This window comes from Paralichthys olivaceus, chromosome 1 (assembly GCF_024713975.1).
Source record: "Paralichthys olivaceus isolate ysfri-2021 chromosome 1, ASM2471397v2, whole genome shotgun sequence".
NCBI classification, from domain to species: domain Eukaryota; kingdom Metazoa; phylum Chordata; class Actinopteri; order Pleuronectiformes; family Paralichthyidae; genus Paralichthys; species Paralichthys olivaceus.
Window position 1 is genome coordinate 16,749,848 of NC_091093.1, and position 20,328 is coordinate 16,770,175.

Below are 20,328 nucleotides of genomic sequence, written 5' to 3' on the forward strand. Positions count from 1 at the left end.
ACTCCGCCCCGAATCATTCCGCTACACAGTGAGATCACAGTGCGTTAACCCTGTAAGACCCAAATATAGAAAAACCTAAAAAAAAAGAAATTTTTACTTTTAGGATGTAGTGGGAGGCCTCTTATGCAGAAATTAAAGAGTTTAAAAAATATATTTATGTATGTTTTTAGAGACATTGGGCTTAGTTGGGAGCAGAATTTCTGTATTTGTACTCACGTTGTCTGAACAACAATTCAGAACAACTAAGGGTTCATTTGCAGGGTTGATTGCAAGGTAATTTACACAGTGTTTTAAGCCTAAATGTCCGCTGATATCTTCTGACAAATCGCATTGAGGGACTGTCAAAAATGCTAACTTCCACTAGCTAAGCCACTTCCTGTGGACTTTTTTTTTTTTAGTACATCAGCGGCCACTTAAATTGTATCTATGTGATTCATTATTTTGTTTATTTTTTTGTCGCCGCTGCTACAATCTTTGCCATAGTATCTGAAAATAAAAAGCCTTTATCACAGTGAAACAAATTATGGTCAAATGCTGTGTCTGACATATTACTTATCTGCTTTCTGAGGCCGCAGATAGACCTAAGCATTATATTTGCAATAAACTGGACAGGGCTCTGTTAGCAAGTCTATGAGATCTGGCAGAGGTCCAGATACCTCCGGCAGTAATTAGACACTCTTCAAAGACAGTTTACTGAGACTTTTGTTCAGGCTTCTCTACCACTTTAAAAATTACAGGGACAGTGTCTCTCAAGAATTTTAAATTCCTCCTTTTAGAAAAGATGTTTTGCTCCAAAATTGCAAAAATGTATTAATGTTTGGATAGTAGAGTATATACGTAAAAACTGAGGGGATTAGGGTAATATTGCAAGTTATTAGAGCATTTGTTAAGCTCCTGTGATTAATACAAACAAATACAACAAGATCAAATTTGTGTGGATTCTTGAAGTTACTGAAAAGCTAAGCATACCCTTCCTGATAAGACAGGAGGAACCAGAAACTGGAATGCTCCACTTAGTCTGAGGGGCTGGGGGGGCATTCAGGAACAGGAAACAGGAAATAAAGTCAATGTTCAAGGAAATCCCAAAGAGGGACATGGACCATTTCTAACACGGATGATAACAAATCCAGCAGAAGCTGTTTTATTCCCAGTGTGCACCTGCACATCACAACACTATGGCCATGTTTCATCAACTTTTTGAAGGCATCAGATCAGTTGTGACGTATTTAATGCATCTGCAGTTGTATATATTTATAGGAAGACTGATCCAAATTACTGTAATTGGCCTGGAAATGTTATATTTACTGAAATGACTGGACATAGTTTAGATAGATAGATGATAGATAGATGATAGATAGATAGATAGATAGATAGATAGATAGATAGATAGATAGATAGATAGAAACATGTTTAAATAAAGTTTCAGACGTAGAAAAAAGGAATAGTGTGAAAAATGTATAGAACCTCTCCAGCGCTGGTCAGCTCAATCTCTAAAATGTTTTATTCCCAGGCTATAACTCAAGAATGAGAAAATATGACAAGATCAAATGGCCACAGAGCAGAGGAGCCTGAGCATTTGTCAGCTTGATCAGTAACAGAGTCAACTGATCACTATTGGTCAAAATGAAAATTAATAATTTTCTGCAACTATTTCAGTGACATTCAACAAGTCCACCTGTGCTCTGAAGTACTGCCATCAACTGAAACTTTTGAACTTAGGATTTGATTTTGAGGAGGATGACGAGAGGCTTTTTGAGTCCAGATCAAACTCCCCAGTCAAAACAACACCTCTCTCCCCGAATAATAATAAAAAAAAGCATATTATAGGAAACTACTGAAGTTAAACTGTGTTATGGAAACTGTCTCACCATTATATACATTCGCCAAAGAGAAGAAATGAATTTGATGGTTTTATGGCTGGGAGCAGTTTAGAAATTTAATACAGTACACTCTAGCCCAAAGGTCATCAGGCTTTTTCAACTTCCCTTTTGTAAAAGTTTCTCTGTTAGGTGAGTCTTTAGAAACTCCTCATATCGTCTTTCACAGCTTCAAACACAGTAGCTGTATTACCATAGCCATGAAAGTTAATTTCACACTCCTCCCTTTCTCATTCCCAATGGCGTAGGACACAAGTTCAGTTTCAAACTAACCTCCAACTCACTTGCAAAACTGCATAAAAAAACAGAAATGTGAAATGTCATGCAGGGGAACCAGGTTCACAGGAGCGTATGTATCAGGGGAGCATCCAGGGAGGAAGCTCCACCTCAACCCTCGGGGCAAAGGGTTTGGTTCTTTGACCTAAGTTGTGTGACTATATATATATCGCTTTTTTCGATTCTGATTCTTATCTACCCTAATTACAACAGTTAATAATGTCTGGATAACAAATTGACTTAAAATATCTTGAAAAGAGTGAAAAGAGCAAGGGTCGGACTTTTCCTGCTGTCCCCTCGTCTGTCCACCATGTGAGCGCAATTCATGATGATAGATATTGCTCAGTTAGTGACCATCTGTTGAACACCTTTTTTCATGATGCATTATGGGTAACAATGAGTGCACTATAGAAGATACCAAAAAACTAAACATTCAGACACCACTTTAAAAAATATATACAATTTACAACCAATTCCCCTAACATCATCCATCTCTGCTTTATATTTTATAAATACACTTTTCACCCAAAAGTTGATATTTCCTCCTCCCCTGCTCCCCACAGAACAAAATAAAACATAACACATCATCAACTGTACCCTTCCTAAAAAAAAATTCTTACCTTGGAGTCTCTTTGCAGACGGACTTGTGTCCCTCTGTGATCTGACAGCGACCTCTTCACTACTGTGCGATGCCAAAAGTGATAATAATCACCAAATACCTAGAAAGACAAAGCAATCAGATCAGTTATTCCATATGGGCAAGTGTTAAAACAAAGAGTTTTTCAGTTTTCCTTTTTTCATAAATGTGCAGACTAATAAGTGGAATAATGTTTTTTTTTTTTAAATTGTCATGGGGTTGAAATAAAATATAAGACTCAAGCCTCTTTTTTTCCCAGGGTCTGAATACTTTCTGAATGCAAGGCATTCACTATATCACTGCAAATTCAAATTCTTGGGTTGTAGAATAATTATTTGTTAAAAAAAAACGTAGACAGGTGTTAATTGCAACTTCAATCTAGATTATAATGAACATAGAATGAATGATTGTCTGTCCTGAGTAACATTTTTACATTCAGTTAAATTACATTAAAAAAACAATATACTGTGTTTACCCATGAACCGATTAAACATCTATGAAGGTACTCAGTTTGTTTACAGCTCCACATGCTATGAAATGTTAATTAGTGATTTCACTAAAGAGAAAATGGGGAGTCATAAACAAAATTACCACTGCACACACAGTTAAACATGAGCAGCATAAACACAAAAAAAAAGGAGAACAGAAAAAGATAAGTATTGTCCCAGCTAAGGTCAAAGTAGAGCTATGCTACTGCAGTGGGTACTGCAACATTCCTTCATTCAAAAAGAGGCACGAATCAGTCCCCCGATGCTCCCGTTTAATCGCGGTAAACAGGCCGACTCCAGCCAGGCCCACACAAAAGGCTCCTGTGCACAATGCCAGTGACAATGGGGAGGCAATAACCAAGAGGGAAGATGCACTTTACAGTGATATTCAGCTCAAACCACCGCCGCAAGCATGTGTTCACGCATGTGCACATTTTAAAAACTAAGAACAAGACCTAATAAAAAATAAAAAGAAGTGGAAAAAAAGCCTGCAGTCTTTCTGAAGAGAGAAATAAGAGCAGGTATCTGTTTCATGTGTTAAACCAGAAAAAAGAAGGACATAAGATGAGAATAGAAGAGTCCATTAAGAAAAACTTATTAAAAGATATCCTTAAAAATACGTCCATGTCCGATTTATCCATCCAGCCAATGTTTTAAAAAATTACACAATTTTTTTTTTTTTTCCTATTTAACATGATATTCCACAGACAACATGTAACTCACTAGAGCTCAAACCTCCAATGCCTAACGGTCCCCTTGAAATCCATCAAGCTTCGCCAAATTTCACACACTCATATAAATGTCAGTCCCCTAAATATGCTTTATTTTGTTTCATGAAGACCCATTTCCTTGGAAATCTGTGAAAATGTAACAAAAAACACAAAGCTGAAAGAAAGTTAAAAAAAAAACCCTGATCTGAAACCGCACCAAAATTTAGAAGGTTCTTCCTGACCTATATCCTTCCACCAGGTTTTGTGGCAATCCTTACTGTAGTTGCTAACAGACAACCAGACCAAAACTGATGAAAACATAACCCGCGCTGGGAAAAAAGAAAATTACAATCAAAATTACAATCAAAGGAAAAAATATATTTCTAATCTCACCAGTCAGGGAGAAAATCCACTGTACAATACAATGTAATGTAGGAAAGCATTAATCTGATCATTTGATTCATCTGCTTGGAAACTTTGGTATAACACTTACTAGCCAACTAATTTCTACATATCTACAGTGTTTTGAGAAATTTCAAAAGGGAAAGAAAAGATTTCAAGGATACTTGCAACAACTACCCCAACACAAGTGAACCCAGGATGCCCTCAGTCTGACCAGAGATTTGTCAAAAGATAGGAAAACAAACACTTGTACACATGCATAAATGCCCAGATTTACACATACAGGAACAGAGGTCACACACACAGATATTCACACAACCAAATTAAGCCAATTCTAATGCTGCAAAACGTCTCAACCATCATATGGAAAGTTAGGAGTGCGTGTCTTTAACCATTTAATCTCAAAACGTTGTTTCTGACTGGTTTAACCTTTTTCCACTGGAAAAAAGAGCATTTGCGACACAGACATTTAGATGGAAAAATGATGTGGGAACGGACCAGGAATCGTGAGCGACCATTACCGATGCGATAAGCCAGGCACTGATAGAGCAGAACAAGCTTAACTGGTGCTCACAGAGTAGCCCATTACTGGAGTGAGGCATTAATCCATCAACCTCATTAAAATGCATGGTAACAGACAGTGGAAAATGACTGCTGGTTTGTTTGCATGTTTGCTCCCTCCCTGCCTGCAAAATTTACCTTGTTGGAGAGCACTTATGAAGAGGTCTGGTTTCTCATCTCCAGTGACTGTTGACACAATTATGTTTTACAAAGAGCCAAATAATGTCTGGAGATAAATTGTGAAAGGCTTGGAGGCTGCATTAAAATGATATGACGATGTTTTCCATATGGGGTTGTGCAGAACAAAGCCTGTGGATTTTGGAAATTACACTTGAGGCCACTATGGACACATCAATTGTGACACAATTGCTTTCAGTTTTGACGTTTTACTGCGCTTGATAACGGGGCCGCAGGATGTAGGACATTACCATATTTAGTTTGTGCACCAGAGAGTTGGGATAAATCGAGAAAATGAGACTGATGCAGGCACAAGTGATATAACCTCCTAAAATAGTTAGGTATCTTGTTTATATAATGAGGCTGGAGCCTAATAACTCATTGCAGTGAATGGGTAGAAAAGGAGCATGGCCCGCCACAGTGGCAGCTGGACATAACAAGCAGTTTCTTTTAAAGCAGGGGAGAGCAGATGGAGCTGTCCAACACACCTGATAATGGGTTTGCACATCTGGTCTTCCTTTCAAACATACTCCTCCTTGTTTTCCCCCTTTATTTGGCCTGCAGGAGTTATTCTGTTGCTCTTACTCATTAACCTGAGTTTTAGTTTGGTGTCAGGGATATGTATGCATTAGAATGCAAGCTTCAAAGTTTTTTTTGTATTAACACTGCAGGGAGATCCGCAGATTTGAGTGAAGTCAGAGCTCCAGAGTGCGACCAAAAGTCTGTTAAGTGCGACTAAGACTTTGGTCGTACCGGCGCGCCAAACATTTAGCTGGTGTGTCTCTGTAATTGATTGAAACGTGACGCTTCCTCATCTCATCTCCTCTGTGGAGTTTACACTAACACAGGCCCCAAGGTGGCCCTGCCCCTACTACTCACATGCTGACACACGGACAGTTAAGCAGAGAAAAGAGGCGGTGGACAAGATGGTAAATCTCGAACAGTGGCTACGACAAGTGCGAAAACAGGGTTTCTTATTTATTTGTGCACACTGCAAAGCAAACACACACACATACAAAATCCTATGGGTGAAATGCTGGATTACTAACCTAATACAATACAAACCTAAAAGATCATCTAATTCATAACCATCCGGTTTACAGAGCTTAGAAGATATATCCTGTGCCAAATGTTTCATATTTATTCAAGAGTAATTTTTGTTAACAGGGCCAGAGAGTCCATTTTATTTATTGTTTTGGTTGTCAGTGGTTGATGTTTTATCTATTTTGATATTTCAATATTTTTAATTCTAATTGAAATGTAAGACTGAATATTCTTTAGAATTAAGTTAAATTGCTCTTTGGTATGATGAAAATATAATAGCATAATCATAAAAGTACACCCATCAGTGGTATAAAATGAGTTCACAATGATGACACAATTTCTAGGATAAAATATCATCCAACTAAATGTGTTATTGTGAGAGGTCCAGGACAACTACCTTAATATGTTTAAGAATGCACAAAGCTAGAGGTTTCCTTATTCAGGCCGCAGCTTTAGTTTTCTGAGAATTTACTTCAGGCAAAATTGGTATTGTACAATGAAATATTCTTAACTGAATCAATATTCAAACACATCAAATCAAACCCAGCCCTAGTTAAGAAATTACCAATGCATACGGAACTGTCAAGTAAAGCTATACTTGGTGTATTATTGCAGTGACAAAAAGCAAAGGGAAACATTTTGGGTGCACCTAAATTACATGCTGCTGCACCTAAATGAAAAAGTTAGGTGCACCAGTGCAGCCAATGCAATGAGACAGTCAAGAGGTAGAAGTAGAGGAGAGGCTAGGATGGCTAGGATGCAGAAATGTGTCCAAATACAAGTAGAGTATGTAGGAATAAACTAATACGTTTATCAAGCCTTATATGGCAAACTTAAGCTACATTATTTATCAACATAGTGTCCATTCTCATAAGCCACTGGCCACATTCCTCTTCTATGTTTATACAGTCAAGGCAGATTTTGACTCCTGTCTCAGTCCACTGTTAAACTCGGTTGTTCTGAAGACATGAGATTAGCCCATTTAATGTTTTTGACACAGGCAAGTGTATTAAATAATAGATAAAGAAATATGGGACATTTGAAAATAATCTGGACACTTTACAATTTGGAAATATTTCTGAAAAGATTCTCACTTTTTCATTGTTATGGGTAGGGAAATCTTGGAATCCATTGGCTATTGTCTTCCAAACTAGACAGCGGATATCTGAGCATAAGACTCTGTCTTCTATTGGCCGTAAACTCTTTACAGTCCAACTACTTTCTTTAATCACACAAGACGAATGATTCTGACAAAACACATAAGCTATAGATGCATTTTGGCCTCTTTTGCTCTCCATGTGGACTGTAAACCTGCGGGCAACCAAAGCCTGCTCAAATCTAATTGGTCAATCCCGAAACATGCCATGTGCCTGTGTGATTTCAGGTAAATGTTTACTTGTTGATTTAATGTTGAAAGACATCCCACTGTGATGCAATGCTCAGAAACCCCCATTACTTTTTCACAACTAACTTGTGGGTACAAATTTAATGTTTAACAAAGACTTAGATGCTTCTATTCATGACACAACCTCTGAGATCACACAATAATGAATCAAAAAAAACAAATAGAGATGCTTTTTTTATACCATTTCTAATACAACTAGGCTTCTAACCCTAAAATCATATCCATCACCTACAGAATCTGGATATTCACATGCAGAATCTGTTTGTAGAGATTCAGGGTAGGATGATTTGCAAAAATATCAGTTTCCCCCAAATGACACACTGATACAAAGGGTGACATTGTGATTAGATTGATCATTGCTCAGCCAATCTTTTCTAGCGAACTGAGGGTAACGTTGCACAAAAGCCGTTATTATCTCAACTAGAGATTATAAACTATAATGCATCATGTCTTGGTCATCAGACAATATAAGAGACATTCTGAACTTTTAAATGTTCCTTCCTTTACAAACTGATTTCACAAACTAACCTTTAATCAACAAAGCTAAAGAAGTGTTAACTCTTATTAAGCCTCATCTTTTTCATCTGGGCATCAACAGATGACAGAACCTTGTGCTATGTGATTTCCAAATGAGTAACTTGCCCAAATCTGCAGCCTTGCTATCAGTCAAATGTTTCCAATATCCACAACTCTGTGGCTGCCCAGTGGAAAAACCTTAGTCACAAAGCCTGATGCCTTAATGAAGATAAAAAAATCTCCCCCTTCTACTTCTCCCTCTTATTGCACTTGGCAAGGCTTTTGTCTTGTTTTTGTTTAGTTAACTGTCTATGTTTTCACTTTTTCCATGAGTAGGGACGCAAGAATCATTTTCAACCTCAATTTTCACCTCTTTGTCCCTTGACCAGTTTAAAACTTGTAAACATCATTCTCCTGGAAACACTGAGGCCTTTTCCACAACAGGAACTTAATGACCCATAACTCAAGGTTCTGCTAATGTCGCTACCGCCTCATGAGCAAGTTCCTGACCCTACATTTCAGGTGGTGGTGATACTAAATGTCTTCATGGTGCTCTGTGAAGAAATGTAAAACACCAAAATTAATGCATGTAACTCAGGATATGCATTCAGAAAAGCACTGTGAGAAAGTCCATTTTAATATCTGAGCAATATTATGAGATATTTCTTGTATACTGTGGAAAAAACTATAATTATTGTTATGGGAAGCATTAGGAAACTGTTAACAAGTTCCCATAGTGGAAACAACATTTCTGCAGGTTTCAACAAATTAAATTTAAGATTGTGAGACCATAATGAATAAAATGTAATAGCTATGTCTAGTATGATAAATATGAAAGAATATCAGAGTCCCAGAATTGCTTAAACCATTAGAGATAACTCAAGATAGGTTGAATTAGCCTTGTAGAGAATAACTCTGGAAATGCCGTGATGTATTACAAACTATAGACAGAGACAGAAGGTAACCACAGTTTTAACCACAGCCAAGCTAAATGTACTGCGATGAGTTCTGACAAGGTGTACGTAGACTATTAGTGCCACAGTGGTCTGGTTTGTAGTTTTGTTACAGTGTACTAATATCTAAGATACTTGAGAAGGAACTACAACACACAGACATTAGAACTAGGCCAAATAATTATTTTTGAAACAGAAAAAGAAAAAAAACCCGAAGTAGCGTTAACATTGAGAGCTAAATGTGTGTAAGACCATGTATGTCAAATCTACACGTATTTAAGACTTTTTAAGACCTGATTTTAAAGACGCCCACCCTGCAAAAAAGAGAAGCACAACAACTGGTTCCCTGCAGCACACCTCAACGTTATGGAGAAGAGACTTTAAAAAGTTTAATGTCATGGCAGAACTGCTACAGGGATGTAAGCTCACAGACCGATGCTGTCCTCAGACGACCGACGCTTCACAGCTAGGCCTTTATGATGATGTCGGGGTAAAATCCCCACAAGACAGTACACATACACAGTTGAATAGGCCTTATAAACACCCAGTTGTATAGAGTTCATACACACAGTCATAATCAATTATAGAAAAGTAATTTCATTTCAGAAGTAGACACACAATCACTCGCTGGCCTCAGTTTTTTCACACAGTTCCAGAACAACACAGTCAGTGACCTGATAAGCTAAATCAATGATATGCTGTCATGCCCATGGACGTCTCCCCTTCAGCTATTTTCTCCACATCAGTGTTTGACAAAAGAAAAATTGTATTGACATGGTAGAAAGAAAGAAATGACCCCCCTGGCCTATGAAAACTCTGGCTACACCACCAGGTCAAAACTGGCTGACTGTGTGATATGTAAACTCTAATTTAAGTATGGAGTCAGACACCAACTCAAATATGTAGTCCATCTGAGCTGAGCTATAACCCAGCAGGTGTTGCACTGAAAGGGTTGTTGACCTAAGCTGTCATGACCTCGGTCTAAGAAATATACATATATGTATTGAAAATAAACTCTCAGATCAGGGATGTGGTCCGTGAGACAAGAGACAAAAGAAGAAAATGGGGTCTCTTTTGCAACCCATCAAATTAAAGTGACGAGTCACATGATGCTCTTGTTGGGTCAGATTTGCTAAAGAGTTAGTAAGGGTCAGTAACTTTGTTTTTATCTTGGAAGTTTTGTTAATGGTGCAATCTACTTGTAAAGTAATGGGCTTGAATAATTTCTTTAAGCTGTAGTCCTTAATCATTTTAAATGTCATCTACAGTAAAAGACAGTCATTAATTTGGACCCCCATGATTTATTCAATACAGTTGACAGTACATCCACTCAAAGAAGAATACATTCTGCCACCATCATATGCAACTTGGTTCAGGTCCAATTAGACAGATGACTTTATTAAAGACTAGTCTGGTTACCAACTGGTCGCTGATCAGGCTTTTAGAACAAATTTGCTGTTTTTCATATTAATCATGTTTATTCTGAAAAATAATAAAATGAAATGCTAAGAATTTGGGAGGCAGACTTTTCCTCTCGTACTTCTTGAATCTGAATACAGCTGCTGAAGAACATGACAGATGTCTTCACTAGTGACACAATGGATGAGAGCAATTCATCCACAGTAGCTTGTTCTGTGAATTTATTTTCTTAACCCAAGCCACAATACACCATATACACATTTATGCCACAGCCCACTTTTCTCTGAATTATCTTATTATTCTTAATGCATTTGTAGTGCTCTCTTATTGTCCATTACTCTTCCAGTAACATTTTTATTGTCATTAATATTTTAAAAAGTTGAATCGTCATCCTGTGAACATCTCCAGTTTGCTGCAGTGAACTTTAAAAAAAACACTTCACTGGAGAAACACTTTTTAACTTCTTAAATCTTTGGTAATGGACCAAACATTTTTACTCCAACTGATCAAATTATTAATTATAGATATACAATGCAAATTGTTTCATTTTACATTTGCTTACATTTTGTTTGGTAAAATGCTATAGATGTAATTACCTCTCGAGCCAAAAGTAAAATAAACAAGTCATAGAATGTATATAACGACTGACAACAAGTCTCACTTTCTCCCACTATTCAGAAATAATAGATAATAATAGACAATAGATATCTGAGCATAAGACTGTCTTCTATTGGCCGTAAACACTTTACAGTCCAACTACTTTCTTTTAAATCACACAAGACGAATGATTCTCCTCACAAAAACCACAGTTCTAAGCCATAGATGCGTTTCTCCATGTGGACTGTAAACCTGCGGGCAACCAAAGCCTGCTCAAATGTGATTGATATTAGATTGATCATTGCTCAGCCAATATTTTATAGCTAACTGAGGGTAACATTGCACAAAACCATTGGGGATTATAAACTATCATGCATCATGTCTCAGAAAATATAAGAGACATTCTGAACTTTTACATTTTTCCTTCCTTTACACAATGATTTCTCAAATTTCACGTTACAAACACAGCCATCTTGTTCTTCTGCTGTCAGAGAATGTGCAGTAGCAATCGGGGGGTGGAGCCGAGGTATTGCGGTATTGCCAATACACGCTCGACCAATCAAGGGTCAGGTTCTGCTGTCAATCACGACATCTCACCAATAGCATCAAAATATTAACACATCACATCAATGGGATGAGAACTTCCTAAACAGACAGAAACAATTATTTAACTTGTATTTTGACTTTTTAGTTTGGTTCATGTCCCATTTACTAACATGGATCAGGCAGTAGTTATGACCTGTACTGCCACCAGGTGGCAATTAAGACGCTTTGGCTTAACTTTTAGGGGGCAGCCATATTGTCCAATTTAATAAACAGTCCATGGCATAGATTTTTACCTTGCAAAATAGTTGTCTTTATGATTGAAAAGTGTTCATTTCTACAATGTTAAAAGGGCCATTAGATTTGTATGTAGCACTACATTATAAATTCTTAGCAAATGCTTCCTTGTATTGTGGACTCAACAGCATGAGCACTTACAACACATCACACTTTTCAAACAACCCAAATAGCCCTAACCATACTTGTGCAATGACTTGCTGTGGCCTACTTAGCAAGAAATTCCACATTCTTAAGTTTCTTTTTTGGCAGATTTGTTGAGCTCTTCAGATTTCTTTCATGAAATAAAAAAATTGAATTCTTTATATATGGAGATTCAAAGACCATCCATAATTAATGTGAGTAAAACTGAAAGGAGCTGGTCTAATAGACATAGAACTTCCAACATGATGAATCCCTAAATCAAACTTGAGCTGGAAGAAACAACTTTCACTTTTCATAATCAGTCTGCTGGAAATCAAAGGTCGCCCCATTATAATCATATTAACAGTTGAAAGATAATTTCTCCACATACGTCGTCAACTCTCACGCAGATGCCTTAATGAGCTCCTCCTCATTAGTGGGTGAATTTGACTGCATCCATTGCTTGGTACTTAGTGTCGGTCTGTGTGTGTGTATGAGACAGGGAATGATTTTTAATGACAAGAGGGGCAGCTCTATCACAGGGAGTGCAAACAGTATGATTGCCACCATGACGGAATAAGAAATTTGATCTGACTCTAAAATCTATACTGAACCTTATAGTATAACTGACCAACACATGGTTTAAAGGGAGGAAATCTACTCTTTCATAGTGGGTAGCCATTTAAAACTCTTGGGTTGATGAAGTGTTTTAACTTACTTAACACACCTCTTGCGTTATTCCGAACACATACACTTCTGACAAACCATGGATTGAAGATTATCCTGATTCCACTTACTTAGCTAGCTTAATTTAGCACAAAGACAGGACACAGGGAAACCACCTGCCACCACCTCTGAAGTTCACTATTCGAAAAGTTTATCTTGACACATCAAGTGAAATGTTGTGATCTAACATGGTTCTATGTGCCAGACTAATTCTTTGGATGGGGCACCCAGAGCACATCTTCCAAAATGTCAAACTATTTGTTTAAGGTTTTAGAGTACATCCATTTCCAATGTCATAACATCTATTTTTAAAACGCTGGCCCACATGTGTACATTAAAGGACCAGTATAATCTGTTTTTGGTGACTGATGTTTAAATGAAAAAAGAAACACCTAGAAAGTATGGAGCATCACATATTTATGTGACGGGATAGTGTATCCAAGGACTGGGTTTACCTTAATAATTTGTGCTCTACGTAGGTAGAGAAGTAAAGATTGACAGTGATGGGACAGAAGACTTACAAATTCAGCTCAGGTACTTTGCTTCTCAGGCCCTTGGTAGAAGAACTGGAATGAACACTGGTAGATAAGAAGCTATGAAAGTGCACAGAATAATAATCCTGAGGTTTGACAGAATCAATGTGTACTTATGAATAAGCAAACTGTGAGCATAGATTAAAATTATAGCAATTAAGTAAATAATTATGATGATTTTGGTCTGATCATCTGAGTTCTGTTTCTTATTTGAATGATTGTTCATTTAAGACATTTCAAGTAGAATGAATGATTATTAAGGTCAGTTTAGGAGGTATACGTAGAAGTAATGTCCTTGACATGAGTTTGACAGCTGTATCTGAAGCGGTTACTATAAAATTAACAGTGCGTTAAAACTGGCAAAGAAGCACTTGGGCTGTAGATGCTGAGCGTACAAGGACAAAAGTAACTGTGGAAGTCTGCATTTCAAATATCACATCTCATTAATAACCTGTTGCGTTTTCCAATCTTCTCTCTCTCACACACACAAATTGAAGACTTTGCAAAGGGTGATTGCTTGTGGGACAGAAGCTAATAAGATTTAAGTCATGGCGTCTAATTTTATCTCCCCTCTTTACTCTTGGAGCACAGATAGGGCACTGCTCTTTGACAAAAATACCAAACAGGTTCTTCCGACCCAAATGAAGGAGCACTGGGGCCATTTCAGGAAGCTGAAATCGTAATTTTCTGGCAACTTTCTCTATTAACTATTTCCATCACTGTCATCTTCCTCCACAGAGGACTGGCCACTTTTGTCTCTGAGCCCAACGCAGGTAGCCAACCCCTGGCCACTTTACTCTAATGGACTGTCACATTAGAAATGTGAAGAGGGTTTTTTTTCTTATTAAAATGTCTTAAATAAAGAACACCTTTCACAACTACTTTTGTTGCATTTTTATTTGACATTATTTAGTTGGGTTGAAAGAATAATAAAGATCTATTAATCGAGGATTATATATGTGAGTCAGTTTTACACTTGCTGCACATATTGAGTTTCCAACTTCCTCACATTTTTACTGATTTGGTTGTTCTAGAGTGTACTGTTGCACACCACACACATGAATATGAGCCACAACCTCATTCTACTGCTGCCAATGCCCAAGGCTACACACATTACAGCGTGTGATCCTGTCCGCTGGACAAAAAGCCTCCAAATCATTGCACTCCTCCTCACTGGACTGTAGGTGAAGTGGGGTGAAAGAAAGCAGGATCACAAAAGAAGACACAAACGCACAGATGGAAGAGGAGGAGTCCTCTGAGACTGTTTGTTACTGTTGTTTCCAAGGAGATCAGTTAAAGCTCAGTTCTGACAGTGTGGTATATTGTCAGAGGACTAGGAGATGGTGATAAAGTGTGTGGGTTTTAGCTGGAAAAATGCTAACAACTTTACAGTCTGCTTTACTGCCTGTGTTTCTAAGCCATTCAAAATAAAATGGATGATGATCAGGAGAATATCCCTGGGAATGTAGAGAAAATCTATTTCCTGCATTTTTTCAGTGGCATTACACTAAAAACATGAAACCAACCATAAATGGCTGAGAGATTTGGTATGGTATGCACTGCATGCATCAATTTGGTGATTATGGAAAAATTGAGAATGTCATTCTGACTGAATGACGGACTGTCTGAGTCATATTTGTATCCGCCTTTGTCTTGTTTGAGGAATGACTAGCTGTGAATTTGGATAAAATCCCCTTGCTGCTTCCTATACAGACTTACGGGTGAATTTGATCCAATAATAGGTACCTGGTGCATTAAATGCCACTGCACAGACACACACACACTTTCTCGTCATGCTCGAATCTGTTTCAACATCAATTTCACAGATAAACGTGCAGCAAAAGGCAAGAAATTGATGTTGCCAAAAATTGATCCTGTGACTGCTCATACTCAGTGCTAAAATATACCAGAGAGAAAAGGTTTGGAGATGAATTTATTATTCTATAATACTACCTCTTAATAAGTGGCTTATCTTAATAACTGCTTGTTGCCAAGGACACATTTTAATGCAAGTTGACAATTACGATTTTCTATTATTGAAGGTGGTCTACACAATGTCACAGTCAGAGAGGTGGACCTTCACCAGTGAATAAATGTACATTTGAGGCACACCTATTTTCCAGCTACTCTGCAGAGATTACATGCTTTAAGCGCTGTATCAAAGAACAGCATCACAACTTTTAACAGTACCAGGAAACAGACACGGACCATTTCTGAAAGCACTTTCTATATTTGTCTTTAGAAAGAAACCAGAGGACATCCTGTAAGTTAAGGATCATTTCCTTGTATATCTCAGTAGGTATTACAGGCACAGCGAGTTACACCAAGGCCTTAAGAAGCAACACAATGACCGACTAAATCTCCTTTTTAAATGGATTTACCACTCATTTTGGTGTAAAGAAGTAGAAGACTGCCAGCTAATAAACAATGTAAACAATGTGGGACTCAAACATGTACAACAAGTTTGCAAGTGTTTTGGTAGGTAGAAAATCTAGTCAATGTATCTGTAAGACCTCAAGGTTGCATTTTGGCAAAAAACACAGAATGTAAAAAATGTGTTATGTTTCTTTACAAGCAACTATGAGCAAAATGAATGCAGTAGTGAGACAGATGAGTTAATAAAACATCAGGGGATGTTTCTCCTTGCAGCTTGAATCAAGGCTATGCAGAGCAGGTAATGCCCCGAGAATAATGAGCATACATTAATCAAAGTGTTACTCAGATTTACAGTTAAGCCTAGTGAAAAAGTAAACTGTCAACAGCAATTAAGTAAAGTGAAATTTGTTTATAGCAGCAAGTCTATTTTTGAAAAATTGGATTGAGTTTTCAATTGGTTTGTTTTAACCTCTCACTTTCTATAATCCTTTGAAAACAAATCAACATAGAATTCTCTGGCACACTAGGCCCAGCTGCAGCCACCACTGATGTCAGAACACTTTGCTCCTCCGTATTGAGGAACACTCTGAAATTGATGTGTTCATTTTGGTGGGTGAATGTCGATCAGCACAATTATTCATAATTTCCATTCCCTGGGCGGTATGAACAAATGAGCTCTTCCAACCAAATAATTCAGCAATCAGGGGAAGATATGTTGAAGGCAGTTACAACAGAGAATTATTCATAGTAGACAGCAGCGGAGAGAAAAACAGCTCGGGTCTCATCCACATTATGAGAATGAAAAGCAGTCACAGCCTTGTCAAGGAACATTACACTCAAGTAACATGGCTGCATTCATTTCAGTGCCATCAAATAAAGCTGTGCTGGGTCTGGCATAAAAATAATATCATTCAGACACTCGTTCCAGAGAACAGGGAGTGTACAGACATTATGCAGCTTATTGTTTTGCATATTATGTGATTCTGGCACAGAAAATATCACCATCAAGTCCCACATCAACACAGTTTAAGTAACATGACATGAGCGGAGAGAGATGTGCGTGCAAGATGAATTACCACAAGCAATTATGTGCTCAACATCCATCTCTCTCAACTGACTAACTTCAGTGTCAGACAAGCCCTCTGAAAATGCCAACTAAACACGCATCTTTAATCTGGACTATTTTCATAGCATTTGTTGTCCCGTATTTCAGTCCAAACATCTTTGGAACTAGTTGTTTCAGAGGGATTGAATTTCTCATAAAAGTGAGGGCAGATAATGAATTTTTACTGGCTGTGTTCTTGACCTACAATGATCAGTGATAATTTACAGATGTTCACTTTCTCAGCTGTTTCTTGGCTGTGAAACGTCTCATTTTGGGCCGTAACATACAGCTTGTTGTCACAGTGCATCGTGCGCTCCATAGCCGTTCTCAACTGGCATTAAGAGCTCTGGGAAATGTTTCCGTCCATCCCGTGAGTTTTTTGCTCAATAACAATAGTCTGGCTGGTAGAAATGTCAAGCAGACATTGAAGGATACAAAGATGTCCCAAAAACAAAGTGAGAAAGGTCTTTGAGGTGTTTGGCACAGTGGTAAAGGTGGTCATTAAAAAGCAGGGAATGGCAGACACTGTAAATCTGGATGAGTTTTCATTGACACAGGATGTTCTCTGCGTCATTGAAGTACACAGACAGACATAGAGCCATTCTCTGTCCAAACCTCCTCCTCAATCTCATTCACAGCAGGGGAGATAGAAAACGATTGAGTTGCACAGAAACACAATGGCTTGGTACTACCCCTATTTAGCTTATAGTGTCATCAGTTCATCCTCTGGATATTTTTGCTCTTCCTCAGAAGGAGGTTTGATTGTAGATGCTGTGACAATCCAAACAGCAGTTTGGACAGATCCAAACAGCGGAATAAAACAATCTCAAAAATGTTACTACTGACTGCCTGATGCTATTTGTTACAGTGAATGAAGGGACGTAAACACAGCAATTGTGTCCTCTTCAGGGTGAAACAGAAGTTTCGTTCATGTGACCTTCATCACTCTACATCACAAAGTAAAGAAACAAATGTAAACTCAATCACTGAGGGGGGATTTTAATTAGAGCACAATAGTACCCGACCATACATGTATCTAGCACAGCAGCGTGCTTATGATGCCTAATTAAACCTCATCTCAAGATGATGTGGGTGTGCACAAACTGTGCTGGATTGACAGTTCTCTCACTCTGATGTTAGCTTTACTGCACCTGATGGAGTGAGAACATTTCCATCCTCATTATTGCTGTTAGCTCATACAGTTTGGTGGTATCTTCTTAAAGGTTCTGTCATGCAAACATGAAAGAGAACCTGTGGTAGCCTTCGGTTGTCTCAAAAGGTGTTCAGTTCGTCCAGTCACGGCTACTGTAAAGAGAATGGTGGCCTCTGTAGAGAGGACCCACTTTGGATATATACATATAAAGGGCTCATTGCAGGGTAAAGAAAACAACAATTTGTACAATTTTGATGAGTACGCACAAGGGAAAACATCACTGGGATTATATCATATTTAATTTCTATCAATAGATCCTTAAATCTTACACACTGGACCTTTAAATCCCAGCATTGCTCAAGCCAAGGTATAATTAGCCAAATAAAATTTCAAAATAACATGTAATCACATACTTGTGCTAACCCAAGGCCTTTAAGTGCTAAACAAGTCTGTAATCTTTGTGGTGTTTCACTTTGTGATATCAAAGCTGGCAGAGAACAAGACAATATGTTTTCTCTCAACAACCTCAATTTGTATTTGAACATATGGCATCTGGTGTGAAGCTCATTAGCCAAACCTACTTAAGTCCATTACTTTGTCCTTTTCATGTGCCCCAGGTCTAGATAAGTACGTGTGTGCCCTGTGGTGCCATTTCAGGTCACACTAGAGGGGAAAATTCCTTTCTCTTAAAGAGTCCGACCCATTCTCTGTCCAGCCGACTGCCACAACTGCTGGATTCAGCTCTCTTGTAGCCCAAAACCACCACGCTGCTGGGACAATGACAGGAAGGCTGACCGCAACAATTTCCTCGAGACTGAAAACACAAGTCTCAATCCTAAAATCTCTTCAGTTCTCTGCTCAACATGTTATTCATGTGATAACATACATTCACTCAGCTTTAAATCAACATGTGTTTCACTTCCTCTAAGCATATAGGGAGGTGTTGATAATATAATGCATCTTTACACAGTTTTTTTGCATGACTGAACTGGAATGAACAAAGTAACCGAGAGGCACACATTAGGTCATGGTTCCATATAATTTCTATCTCAGCATGTAATTGAAATTGTGCAAATAACAATGCATGTGTCCTGCAACCTTGTCACACTAGTTCGAGATTAATTTACACTGGGACAACAAGGAAAATGTCCCAAAATAGAAAAACGACCCAACCTGATACCAAACTAAGGATAATAAAAGGTTTCAGGCTGCATTGTGTGTGTGTGTGTGTGTGTGTGTGTGTGTGTGTGTGTGTGTGTGTGTGTGTGTGTGTGTGTGTGTGTGTGTGTGTGTGTGTGTGTGTGTGTGTGAGAGAGAGACGGGGAGACAGAGATTCTTTCATAAACAGCTAGTATTATAGGTCTGCAGAGCAGTGGGAGGCTGACTGTTTTCTGTGGATTAAACACTAAACCCACTTGTTGGGAAAGCTCCCTCAGAGCTGAACCCAGCACAGACAGGAATCATCTATTTCCAATGCCCCATAATTACAGTTCTCCTGGTTTACTTAGTGTAGTAAAAAGACGAGGAATGGCGGTGTTAGATTCTCAGGGAAACCTGGGAGCTGAAGTACCTCCGCAGAGCCACAGCAGACTGCGACTGAGCGCTGAAAGTTGTCTGGCCTGCTGCCCTGGGAATGAGAGCGAGTCACTGAGGCTCACCAACTATAGCCACCACAGTATCCTGTCCAAAACATTGGAAACATTCTCTCAGCTGAAGCACCCTCCACAGAAAACGATCGAAACACATGGACACTGCTCGCAAAGCAGCGTCATGTGGCAGGAACCTGGACATTGTGGGGTTCTTACACATTCATATTATAATATTTAGACGTACAATCTGATGTATCGACTGTGTGCATGTTATAGTGCAGAGCAATAAAACAATGGGGACAAACCTCAAAAGGAATGTGAGGAGGTTCTCCATTTTAAACACACAAACATGTTGAACAGGAACACCGTGCATAACTCAATGAAATGAAGCTGGAACTGTTAAACAGGCATTAAGTGGCACTTGATTAATCAACTTCATCTCATAAATTAGGCCTGGGAAATAATTAAATATGACTATTTATCACCCTAAATAAGCTGTCACTTCAGCACAGCTCCTTTTCCACTTAATCAGTGAGTATTGTCCATAGTAAATGGAATAAAATAAATAGATTTTCAGTTTGTTTATTTCGTGAAATAATCAAACTGGATGGGGTTATCCTTGCATCAGGTTTTGTTGTCCATATGATGATTTAATTAATTTTTTGTTTGAGTTTTGTCTGATATAATGAAACACAGTTAATTTGTTTAAATGCAAATTAGATTTTTTATGACTGTTCATTTTTGGGAAATAGAACAAATCGGAACCTAATCAATCTAAAAACCAATTAACCTAATTGAAAATATTTTTAATTTGCATATTA

General features: G+C 38.1%; 1 protein-coding gene across 4 annotated transcripts in view; it reads right to left on the minus strand.

Annotated features, from left to right (window-relative positions):
• furina (furin (paired basic amino acid cleaving enzyme) a) overlaps nucleotides 1-20,328 on the minus strand; it is an 82,739-nt gene that overhangs the window by 39,540 nt on the left and 22,871 nt on the right. For all 4 annotated transcript variants that reach the window (XM_020098750.2, XM_020098752.2, XM_020098751.2 and 1 more), the window contains exon 3: nucleotides 2,774-2,872. In XM_020098750.2, coding sequence (XP_019954309.2) covers nucleotides 2,774-2,872 — 99 coding nt within the window. The remainder of the gene's footprint in view (nucleotides 1-2,773; nucleotides 2,873-20,328) is intronic.